At 53.8% G+C, this 13,043-nt stretch overlaps 1 protein-coding gene across 1 annotated transcript in view; it reads left to right on the top strand.

The window, feature by feature from the left end:
- LOC123097347 (kinesin-like protein KIN-7L) overlaps positions 1 to 3,937 on the top strand; it is a 31,104-nt gene extending 27,167 nt beyond the window's left edge. The window contains exon 14 of the mRNA XM_044519069.1: positions 3,247 to 3,937. Within this exon, the coding sequence (XP_044375004.1) occupies positions 3,247 to 3,615 (369 nt within the window). The 3' untranslated portion in view covers positions 3,616 to 3,937. The remainder of the gene's footprint in view (positions 1 to 3,246) is intronic.
- The last annotated feature ends 9,106 nt before the right edge of the window (positions 3,938 to 13,043 follow it).

Genomic DNA, 13,043 nt, shown 5'->3' on the forward strand with positions numbered 1-13,043 from the left:
TTCTTACTCAACATGTGTAGCACTCATACAACCAAAGACTGCCTTTTTTCTTTGAGAAACACAACAGAGACGCAGACGCTTACATGCACGCACATACATTCACCCTTATGAAGGCACAAACCGACACCCTTCCCCTATGAGCACCTTGAAGAGACTTAGCCGGCGGGTCTTGACATTGACGAAGTCACCACATGCACAGGAATGTTGCCTCCCACAAAGAATATTCTGTATTTATGAGACACAAGTGTCAAACTTGGGGTACAACCACCTTCCTGACCATCCAACCACAGATTTGAATCAAGGCACAAGTTCAACTCCAGAGCAAGTTACTCGGTGATGCCATTTAAAGATTTCATTGTACTAATGCAGGTGCCTGATTTATAGAAGGTGTAACTTCTCCATCTAGCAGGTGGTATATTCTGAATTCTCCAAAAAAAGTGTTAAAATCATCCTCAAGTATCTGCATTAGTGTGCGTGTCGTGTGTGTGCAGTGTGCTGGGTTTTCTAATTCAGTCGTTATCATTAAGTGTGTGTAAGCAAGATCTGGAAACCGGTGTGGGTATACCTAGGAAAAGGGCATCGGTTTCATTTGTCATTAGGAATCTGGAAAGTGTCAAATGTAGTTGACACATGGTTGTCCTAGTTAATTAATGTAATAAACAAGATGAATTTATTTAGGAATGTATTGTAGTATGTCTAAAGTTGTTATATACTGTATTTTCTTAGCTTCCTATCTCCAATGTACTTGAGTGCCAAATAAGTATCATTTAGGGTGAAAGCGTATGTAATGTAGCTTGCACGTATCCCCTGGCGCGTGGATTTCTTGCCGGCGTCGACTTCCTCCGTCCATCTGCTCGCCACCGATTCGACTCCCGGCCCGCCGTTCCTGGGATCTCGATCCCCGTTCCGGCCGTTCATCGACGCCCTAGTCCCATCCCGTTGCCCGGGTGTGGCCGTCGTGCCCCCTCCGGCTCCCCTCTCTCGCGCTGATAGGCGCCGCACGCTGGCGGCGGCCCTGCCATCCTAGGAAGTACCTGCAACCCTAGGCCCCGCCATTCCCGGGGTAGCTCGGATGGGCTTCGGCGCTCCCTAACGGGCCATAGAACTGCTCCGGGCCCGCACCGGCCACCCTCTAGCTGGGCCGTGTCTCGCGCCCCTAGCCTATCATATGGGCCCTCGGTGTCCTCCGCATCGGCATTGGAGGGGCCCAATTGGTCCACCACTCACCTGAGGATCGGGAGCATCTGGCTGCCTAAGGGTTTCCCACTCCCTCGATTCGGCTCAACCGCCTCCGCTTCCACCCCTCTTGCAATCCCTCCCATCCGCATGACCGCGTCCTCATCCGGCCCTCGCGCCACTGGCCCGCCTCCCCCCGTCGCCCGCCCCGGCCATGCCTCGGGAATGGGACGACGACGGTGGCCGGCCCAAGCACAGCCTCAATGCCCGCCGAGACAATCGAGTCCCCTCTCCGACGGTGCAACGGCGCGAGGACGAGCTGCGTAGGCAGCTCCAGGGGTCCCGCCCGGGGTATTCCGGCCACTCAGGTCGGGAGTCTCGCCGGTCCTATGCGTGCTGACCGCCGCTCACTGGTTCACTCCGACAGACGGTCCCCTACTCAGGAGGATTGTCGTGACTGGCCCCGTTCCCCGACTGATTGCCGCTCGCTGTAGTGTCGTTCTTCGTCGCCTCAACACCGACACGAGCGCAGCCCCTCCCTGACCAGGTGCTCTCCGGCTCCTACCAACCGACAACGACACCCCTCGGCATCCCCAGAATGGCGATACCAGCCACCAAGGAACCAGCCCCAATTCCTCCCTACCAATGGGGGCAACACCAACCGCGGCCGGCCGGGTACAAAGAAGAAGAAGAAGGGGAACACGCGCGCGGCCGGGGCCCTGCATGCTCAACCCCCCGTGGCCGTGGTCTCCTCCATTGCTTCGGCCGGTGACCCCTCTAGTGAAGCTGCTTTGTGCTTCAATTGTGGGCTTACCGGTCACTTCCAAGTCTCCTGCCCCAACCGGTCGCGATGCTACTTATGCAAGGACCCTGGACACCCCACGCTTCTTTGCCCCGACCGGCTGGTGTCCGAGGAGTTGATGATGTATGGTCATGGCATCGAGGGCATGTGCTTCTTCCACATCGAGGTTCCGGACATCCCACCTTCGAACCCTTCACTCTGGGTGATTGTGACAGTCTTAGGGGCAGGGCGCCGCCTCCCCCGAGATGATCGAGGCTGAGCTCAACCACCTATGTCGCTGTCAGTGGGACTGGCAGGTGGCACCTACATCGGGCTCGGTGTTCAGCGTGATCTTCCCCGACTCGACTAGCCTTGGCCTATGCACCCGTAGCGATGAGATCGCCCTGGCCCTCAACAAACTGGTGGTGGACATCTTGGAGCCGGTCCTCGACGCCAAAGCGGTTGCCGTCCTTGACATGACATGGATCCTCATCACCGGGCTCCCGGACATTGCAAGGTACGAGCGGGTTATTCACAACATGTCCCGCATCCTTGGCAAGGTGATCGTGGTGGATGAGCTCTCGCTTCGCAAGGAGGAGGGGGGCGAGTAGAGATGCTCTAAGTAAGAATTTCTTACTCAACATGTGTAGCACTCACACAATCAGACTGCCTTTTTTCTTTGAGAAACACAACAGAGGCGCAGAGGCTTACATGCATTCACATACATTCACCCTTATGAAGGCACACACCGACACCCTTCCCCTATGAGCACCTTGAAGAGACTTAGCCGGCGGGTCTTGACATTGACGAAGTCACCACATGCACCTTGCTATAGACAGGAATTTTGCCTCCCACAAAGAATATTCTGTATTTATGAGACACAAGTGTCAAACTTGGGGTTTTATCCATGGTGGGCTAGGGTACAACCACCTTCCTAACCATCCAACCACAGGTTTGAATCAAGGCACAAGTTCAACTCCAGAGCAAGTTACTCGGTGATGCCATTTAAAGATTTCATTGTACTAATGCAGATGCCTGATTTATAGAAGGCGTAACTTCTCCATCTAGCAGGTGGTATATTCTGAATTCTCCAAAAAAAGTGTTAAAATCATCCTCAAGTATCAAATTGACTCAGGTTTTCCTAGTGTCAAAACTGAAGACTGATGAACTCCATTGGCCATTGCTAGTTTTTTTTTTTTGATTGCAAATGATAATTTGTCATTGAGCTGCTAAATTTCGCCACCAGAGTAACACTTTTGTCGCTGCCAATGCTTGTCTTGTCTGCACAGGTTGTGCCATTAGAGGAGCCCATTGACGTGAGATGCCTTAGGCTAGAAACTGCATGCAGCTCCGATAGGCAACAGCTCGAGGATTCAAAAGCAAGATGCACAACTCTCGAGAAGGAGCTTGAGCTGCTCAAGGAGGAAAACTCATCCTTGCGACAAGAGCTCTCCAAGTCGAAGCACGACACAGATCATGAGAAAGAGGGGCTGCTTAAGGAGCTGGAGACCGAGAAGTACAAGATGGAGGAGCTCAAGCAGGATATCAGGCTCTTTCGCCAGGCCTTCTCACAGAGGCAGGGTCATCTGACGTCCCTGTACACCAAATCCAAGGCCATCGTGGAGAACTGCAAGGCCTCCCGGGTGGCATTGCCCTAATGAGAGCCTCAGCTGCTTTGGAAGTTTTTCCATTTCTGCAACACTGCTTTACTGTAGATTTCGTGGTGCCTGTAATACAAGTGTGCGTGTCGTGTGTGTGCAGTGTGCTTGGTTTTCTAATTCAGTCGTTATCATTAAGTGTGTGTAAGCAAGATCTGGAAACCGGTGTGGGTATACCTAGGAAAAGGGCATCGGTTTTATTTGTCATTAGGAATCTGAAAAGTGTCAAGTGTAGTTGACACATGGTTGTCCTAGTTAATTAATGTAATAAACAAGATGAATTTATTTACGAATGTATTGTAGTATGTCTAAAGTTGTTATATACTGTATTTTCTTAGCTTCCTATCTCTAATGTACTTGAGTGCCAAATAAGTATCATTTAAGGTGAAAGCGTATGTACTGTAGCTTGCATGTATCTCCTGGCGCATGGATTCCTCGCCGGCGTCGACTTCCTCCGTCCATCTGCTCGCCCCCGATTCGACTCCCGGCCCGCCGTTCATCGACGCCCTAGTCCCATCCCGTTGCCCGGGTGTGGCCGTCGTGCCCCCTCCGGCTCCCCTCGCTCGCGCTGATAGGCGCCGCACACTGGCGGCGCCCTGCCATCCTAGGGAGCACCTGGAACCCTAGGCCCCGCCATTCCCCGGGTGGCTCGGATGGGCTTCGGCGCTCCCTAACGGGCCACAAAACTGCTCCGGGGCCGCATCGGCCACCCTCTAGTTGGGCCGTGTCTCGGGCCCCTAGCCTACCATATGGACCCTCGGTGGCCTCCGGATCGGCATTGGAGGGGCCCAATTGGTCCACCACTCACCTGAGGATCTGGAGCATCTGGCTGCCTAAGGGTTTCCCACTTCCTCGATTCGGCTCAGTTGCCTCCGCTTCCACCCCTCGTGCAATCCCTCCCTCCGCATGACCGCGTCCTTATACGTCCCTCACGCCACCGGCCCGCCTCCCCCCGTCGCCCGCCTCGGCCATGCCTCCGGAATGGGGCGACGATGGTGGCCAGCCCAAGCACAGCCTCGACGCCCGCCGAGACAACCGAGTCCCCTCTCTGACGGTGCAACGACGCAAGGACGAGCTGTGTAGGCAGCTCCAGGGGTCCCGCCCGGGAGTATACCGGCCACTCAGGTCGAGAGTCTCGCCGGTCTGATGCGCGCCGACCGCCGCTCACCGGTTCACTCCGACAAACGGTCCCCTACTCGGGAGGATTGGCGTGACCGACCCCGTTCCCCGACCGATCGCCGCTCGCTGTAGTGTCGTTCTTCGTCGCCTCAACGCCGACGCAAGCACAACCCCTCCCTGACCAGGCGCTCTCAGGCTCCTACCAACCGACAGCAGCACCCCCTGGCGTCCCTAGAACAGCGATACCAGCCACCAAGGAACCAACCCCAATTCCTCCCTACCAATGGGGCCAACACCAACCGGGGCCGACCGGTTGCAAAGAAGAAGACGAAGAAGGGGAACGCGCGCGCGGCCGGGGCCCTGCATGCTCAACCCCCCGCGGCCGTGGTCTCCTCCATTGCTCCGGCCGGTGACCCCTCCCGTGAAGCTGCTCCGTGCTTCAATTGTGGGCTTACCGATCACTTCCAAGTCTCCTGCCCCAACCCGTCATGATGCTACTTATGCAAGGACCCCGGACACCCCATGCTTCTTTGCCCCGACCAGCCGGTGTCCGCGGAGTTGATGATGTATGGTCATGGCATCGAGGGCATGGGCTTCTTCCACATCGAGGTTCCAGACATCCCATCTCCGACCCCTTCATTCTGGGCGATTGTGACAGTCTTGGGGCAGGGCGTCGCCTTGCCCGAATGATCGAGGCTGAGCTCAACCACCTATGTCGCTGTCAGTGGGACTGGCAGGTGACACCTACCTCGGGCTTGGTGTTCAGCGTGATCTTACACGACTCGACTAGCCTTGGCCTATGCACCCGTAGCGACGAGATCACCCTGGCCCTCAACAAACTGGTGGTGGACATCTCGGAGCCGGTCGTCGACGCCAAAGCGGTTGTCGTCCTTGACATGACATGGATCCTCATCACCGGGCTCCCGGACATTGCGAGGTACGAGCGGGTTATTCACAACATGTCCCACATCCTTGGCAAGGTGGTCGTGGTGGATGAGCTCTCGCTTCGCAAGGAGGAGGAGGTACGAGTCAAGGTCAAATCTCTAGACTCCTCGAAACTCTGTGCTACGGTCCGGGTCTTCTTCAACGACCGAGACTTCGACCTCAAGATTGCTCCTGAACCACCTAACCATGTGGGCTGCCCTCGCCTCATGGATGATGGAAAGTTTGGTGGTGGCCCAGAAGGGGGCGGTGACTACCATGGCCGTCACTGACCTCGACACGACGACCCCGACAACCCCAACTGCTCCCTCGACCGCTCGAGGACCGCCCTGGGCCGGGGGGAGGGGCACTGGGCGTTCCCACGCCGCTGCAAGGGACCTCTTCCATCCGGAGGGGGGGGGTCTCCATATCCCTCGGCCTCCGCGAGCGACACCTCTACCGTTGGGCTTGTGGTTCTTCCGGCATCTTCCCCGCGCTCCCTAGTTGATGACGTGCTCCCCAACACCACCTCGCTCGCTTTGGCCGTCCTTAAGGAGTCTCTCGACCCACGCCGCCGCCGTCGCACAGGTGCGTGGACACCGACACCGATACCGTCTGTCCATTGTCCGGGACGATCGCTCTGCTGGTCGATTCGGTGGCTGCCGAGGCATCGGTGACCACCCCGGTGGCCTCCCACCCCCTTCCTCCATGGACGATGGCCTACTCCAGGCGGGCTCGGTCTGCCTCAACCCCTGTTACTCCCTCTCATCGCAATGCACAGATCGATGTAGCCAGACCGGTCGGCAGCCCGGCTCTGTCCATCCCCGAGGAGATGAAGATCCGGGCTGCTGCCCGGAACCTTGAGACAGGTACCCCAGAACCCCCTACTAGTTCTTCCAACCGTTCCTTTTCCGCACTCGAGGCGGGTCCGCTAGGTGTGACGCCCCCGATTCAATCGTACACTAATCATGCACGCAAATGTGTACGATCAAGATCAGGGACTCACGGGAAGATATCACAACACAACTCTAAAAATAAAATAAGTCATACAAGCATCATAATACAAGCCAGGGGCCTCGAGGCCTCGAATACAAGTGCACTCGAGGCATCATAAAACTTTTTCATCCGAGCTACGGATTAATTTGTATGATTTTCTAAAGATTAAAGTATTTTCAGGAATTATTCAAAATAACAGAAATGGAATATGACGTCAGCATGATGTCAGCTGAGGTCAACAGGACAACCGCGGCTGCTCAGGTTAAACCTGGCAGCTGGGTCCCACCTGTCATAGACAGTGGGGCTAACAGCAGTGTAATTTAGCTAAACAGAGTTAATTAGTGGTTGGGCCCCACATGTCAATGACTAATTAGATTAACTAATTAATTTTAGTTAAAAAACGTTTTAATTAACTTAAAAACTGTGGGGCCCGCATGTCAATGGCACTAGGTTGTCCTGTCAGCATGTTGACTGGGTCAACCCAGTCAACGGGGCCCGCGGGGCCCACTGGCAGTGGCCCGGAGGTGGGGCCAGGCCAGCCACGTTGGCGTGGCCGGCAGTGAAGCTCCGACGACGCAGATCGCGGCGGCGCAGCTCGGGACTTCGCCGGAAAAGCGCCACAGGGGGCCGTTTCGAGTTCGGCCGGGCTCGTTCGGACGCGGGAGGAGCGGCGCATCCAACTGCGGCCTTAGCTCAGGCGGGGGCGGGCTGCAACGACGACGGCGTCGAGCGGGGCGGACGGCCGAAACGGGCGTTGGCGGGGATCAGGCTACGGGGCTTGGCGAGAGCAGCGGACGCGCCCGTTGGGCCCCTGGGAACCCCAGGAGCACGATGCGGCGCTCGGCCGCATGTGAAGGCGACCATGGCCACAGCGCCGAGCTCGTCGGCGGCAACGCGCTCGGGCGACGGCGGGCGAGCTAGCTAGGAGGCGCGCGAGAGCGAAAGGAGAGGGGGATGAGGGGGAGAAGCTCACGGCCGTTGCAGAGAAGGCCCGAGGACGTGCTGCGATGGTCGGAGTTGGGGAGGATGGAGCAGCGCGGTGCGGTGGCGTCCGACGACGGAGATCGGGGCAGCCGGCGTCGAGGCGGCTCGTCGTCTTCAACCCAGCTACGCAGGCGACGTAGTCGACACCGAGGACCTCCCAGGACACGAGAGGACGGAGCACAAAGGCCGGTGGCCACGCGCACGGCGAGACAACGACGACGAGCCTGCTCGAGCGAGCGCACCTCGGCGGATCTGAGGAGGGGAGGGGAGAGGGCGAGTGTGTGGGGAGGAGCAAGTGGGAGAGGTGGCAGGGGGAAGGCCGAGGCGTCGGCCTTATCCTCTCGCCCACCGCCGGCGAGATGGTCGGGCGGAACCCGCGCCCTGTAGCGGTCATGGACCGAGGAACAGGAAGGAGCGGGTTGGGCATCCGGTGCGGGGGAGCTGGGCCGGCCCAGGTTGGCTAGGCCCAGGGTTCAGTGGGCCTCTCTCTCTCTCTTATTTACTTTTTGAGCTTTCTTTTCTTTTCTTTTTGAAAAGCAAATAGTTTCATAAATAAAAACAGGATCAACACCTAAAGTTGTGTTGTAATTATACCACTGCCACATAAGTTTGGGCAACTAAAATAAATATTTTAATATTTTATTATTTGAAAAAGGCATTTAACTAATTGTTTTTATTCTGTTTTAATTTATTTTAGGTCATTCAAGCACCTTTTAAAATGTTGGTTCACCACAATTCATAACAAATGATTATTTGCAACAATTTGAACTTTTTAGTTTTAAAGTTTGAAACCTTTTATACTTTCACTTGATTTTAAAATTTGAATTTGATCGGGGGTTGAATTAATGCGAGTTTATCAATAGTAACCGTGGTGATGTGGCGTCATTACTATAGGGTTACTGTAGCTTAATTATCTGGGCATCACACTAGGCCACCTGGCTAAGCTCGCGGCGGAATCGGCCATCATTTTCAGGGGGAAGCGACCCCCCTTAGATCAAATGGACGCACTCCGCGCACGCGAAATCCTAGATGGGAAGGTGGCCGAGTCTCACGCATGCCTGCTGACTGCGGCTAACCCTGCAACCTTTGCCCCCACCACTTCTAGGGGAAACCTTATGCACAGAATCTTAGCAGCATCACGGTACAAAAAGAGGCGCTACTGCTAACTTTCAGTAGCGCTGATTCAAAACAAGCGCTACTGCTACTCAGTTAGCAGTAGCGCGGCCCAGTCGAACCGCGCTGCTACTAAAAGCGACCTCTGCCACCCGCGCTACTGCTAAAGTAATAGCAGTAGCGCGCTTTTTTTATTGTCGCTACTGCTAATTTTGAAACTGGCCACATGGTGGGCCCCGCTTAGCAGTAGCGCGTGCGCATGAAGCGCGCTGCTGCTATGCTCTTAGCAGAAGCGCGCTTAACCACCCGCGCTACTGCTAAGACGCAGCATAATGCCACCTTTTCCCTCCCCCTCCCCCTCCCCCATCTCTTCTCTTCCTCACTTTCCCCTACCTCCCACCTCCCCTCTTCCTCAATACTTCTCCCCCATTACTCTCCCTCTTCTATCTACCTTTCTCTTTATTACTCCTAGCTAACTACACCACCTCCATTAATGCATCTCCTTTCTCTTTTTCCTCCCCCACCACTAGTTGAAGTTGTCTCCTCCCAAATTAGCTACCTATGTGCCCCCTAACTAGATCTAGCTTTGTCCACTTTTGATCTCCCTACTATATCATCATCTCTCCGCCGTGTGCTCGATCTCGAGATAGGTGTGTGATTAAAAATTCATGCTTTTGCAAGAATGGAAATATGTGTATGTGTGTGCGATATGATAATTGGGTGATATGATGGAAATTGTGTGTGTGGCATGAGTTGAAGCCGAATTGTGCTTGTGAGTTGCCTATGTTTTGCCGAAATGTCGATTTATTTCCGTTTCGGCGAATTCCGGGCAAACTCTAGATCTATATATCCTATTTTTAGGGAAGGTCATGCCAAATTTTGTATGACTTTGATGCATGCACACATTTTTATAATCAATTTGTTTATTATTACCGTGCAGGCGTTCATGATGGTCAGTGGAACGATGGTGGACAGGTGGTTGCGGTCGCCGGTGCAGGACATGGAAGAAAATAACCTGGCAGAGGTTTTATTTCCGTGTCGAAGGTGCAAAGGAATAGTTTGGCTCGACCCCTATGACGAAGGTCGTGTCGAAGCGCACCTGCTCATGACTAGTTTCATGGATGGCTACACTCGGTGGATAATTGAAGATGAGGATGATGATGTTGAGGACGCTGACGGGTCAGGCAATGACGACACGTGGCAAGACGAAGAGATGATCGATAATGGCGGCGCGGAAGAGGCCGGACATGGCGGCGGAGAAGGGGCCGGACATGGCGGAGGAGAAGGGGCCGGACATGGCGGCGGAGAGAACGTGGACTCCACGCCACAGAGTTCGTCGGTACTAAGTTCAACCATGCGGGACCCTCATGTTCAAGCACTGCTTCGCAAGGAGACGAGTACTGAGAGAGCTGCTTCTAGAGAGGAGGCTAAGCTACAGCAACTCGTGGTAGACTCGAACACTCCATTGTATGATGGTTGCAATCCTGAGGTGACCCGTTTGAGTTTCACGCTCCAACTCCTGAAGTCGAAGGCTAAAAACAAATGGACAGACACTAGCCTCGATGAGCATCTCAAGTACCTAAAGGATGTTCTTCCCACGGGGAATCTATGTCCTACTAGTGTGGATGAGGCCAAGAAGATCGTGTGCCCTCTTGATCTGCCGCACGTTAGATACCATGCATGCATCAACGATTGCATAATTTATCGAAAGGAGCACGCGGAAAATACAAGCTGTCCGGTGTGCAATGCTTCTCGATACAAGAAGGCCGGAAAGAAATGTCCCCAGAAAGTTGTATGATACTTACTGATCACTCCCCGTCTCCAGCGGTATTTTCGTAGATCCCAAGGAAGCAAAGCTCATGCGCTGACACGCGGAGAGGAAGAAGCCCGATGGTGGAGATGATCTGAAGCTGAGACACGTCAAGGATGGAAGCCAGTGGAGAGCGTTGAACGGCTTCTATCGGTATTTCAAATGTGATGCAAGGAACATTGTGCTCGGCGCGTGTACCGATGGCATGAATCCGTTTGGCAACCAGAACACCAACCATAGCACATGGCCTGTGTTTGTATGGATGTACAACCTCCCCCTGGTTGTGCATGAAGTCGAAGTACATTCACATGAGCATGCTGATTCAAGGGCCGAAACAACCAGTAAATAATATTAATCTGTATCTGGGGCTACTTCAAGAGGAGTTAGACACGTTATGGAAAACACCAGCCAAGACATGGGACGCCAACAAAGGCGAGTATTTCTACATGAGAGCCGCGCTGATCACGACGGTGCACGACTATCTCGGTTACGGATATGTCGCAGGCCAGGTGTGCCATGGGTATTGCGGATGCACGCGGTGCATGGATGATATGACGTCTCAGCAGCTAATGTCAAGGAAAGACGGCGGGTCTGGGAAAATCGTGTACATGGGGCATCGAAGATGGCTCGATCCGGACGACCCGTGGAGAAACCGTGGAGATCTATTCAATGGTCACGCTGAGCATCGAGGACCTCCACGTAAGAGGAGCGGCGCCGAAATCGATGAGCTGTTGAAAAACTGGAACCAGTGCCCCGCGCTGGGAAAGACGATGAAAAAGGCGCCAGAGCCACTGCTGGAGGTATGGAAGACGAGGTCTGTGTTCTGGGACTTGGAGTACTGGCACAAACTCGACACACCTCATTGCCTTGATCAAATGCATATCTGTAAGAATGTGCTTGAGAGCTTGCTCGCGACACTGATGAACATGCTAGATAAGACCAAGGATGGGCCGAAGGCAAGAAAATACTTGCAAGATTTGAATATCAGGGAAGATCTGCACATGCCGCCCCGTAAAAAGACAGACAAGACAGAGAATAAGACAGAGGCGTGGGAGAAGAAGGGCAAGAAAGTAAAGGAAGAGGATTATTTCCCCCCTTCTTGCTTCACCTTAAGTCAGGCTGAGATCGATCAATTTAGAGTCAAAGTTAGTTCCGGTTACTGTGGCAAGATAAGCAGATATCTAGACACGAACAAGAAAAGGTTCAGCGGGATGAAGTCCCATGACTGTCATGTGATGATGACGCAGATACTACCTGTTGCCCTTAGAGGGATAATGGACAAGCATGTCCGTGACACGCTTATTGGTCTCTGCAACTTTTTCGACGTCATCTCTCGAAAGTCGATCAGTGTGAAGCAGCTCCGAAGGCTACAGGAAAAGATCGTTGTGATACTGAATGAGCTTGAGATGTACTTCCCGCCCGCGTTCTTTGACGTCATGGTGCATCTGTGTGTCCATATTGTGGACGACATAATATACCTGGGGCTGTCATTCCTGCACAACATGATGCCGTTTGAGAGGATGAATGAGATCATCAGAGGATTCATTCGTAACATGTCCCGTCCGGATGGAAGCATCGTCTAGGGCTATCTGACACAATAGTGCATCTCTTTCTGCGAGAATTTTCTATATGGCGCAGACCAGCCGCCTGGTGTTGGTGTTGGTTTGCCCGTTAACAAGCACGATGGGAGGCTCGAAGGAGAAGGTCACTCCAACGGTCGCAGGGAACTGCACGTGGCATACTCAGATCAACGCAACGACTTTGACAGAGCAAACTTGGTAGTGCTACAACACCTAGACGAGGTAGATCCTTTCGTGGCACTGCACAAAGAAATTATCGCAAAGAAGTATCGTGACCGGGGGGTATGCAGGACATACGCCGAAGTTACTAGAGAGCACAACTCCACTTTCCTGCATTGGTTCAAAGAGCATATTATTGCTAATCCCCCGGAGGAGGTTTCTAAGGACGGTTTGCTCATATATGCCTTAGCACATGGCCCCTCGCCCAACCTCGTCACCTATCAGGCATACGATATCAACGGATACACGTTCTACACGGAGGCCAAAGATATGGACAGTGATGATCAGAACTCAGGGGTGACGATGGAATGCATGACCAGCATCGACAACGGCGCAACTGAGAGATTTTACGGAAGGGTCAAGGAGATCTGGGAGCTTGACTACTCTGGACTGCACAACACGATGATGTTCCGTGTCAGATGGGCTAAGAATGTCGAAAGAGCAAAACCGGTATTTCACTACCATGACTATACCCGACGCCAAGAGCGCTACCGTGAACGCTATCGCAAAAAACGAGCCATGGGTACATGCTAAGCACGTGACACAATGCTTCTTCATAACCGACCCGCGCAATCCTAGCCGTGTTGTCGTGAGGAGAGGCAAAAGGAACATCAATGGAATGGATGGAGTCGCCAACGAGGAAGACTACGATCAGTACAGCAACCCAATGAGGGAAGATGACAATG

Source organism: Triticum aestivum, chromosome 4D (assembly GCF_018294505.1).
Source record: "Triticum aestivum cultivar Chinese Spring chromosome 4D, IWGSC CS RefSeq v2.1, whole genome shotgun sequence".
Taxonomy (NCBI): domain Eukaryota; kingdom Viridiplantae; phylum Streptophyta; class Magnoliopsida; order Poales; family Poaceae; genus Triticum; species Triticum aestivum.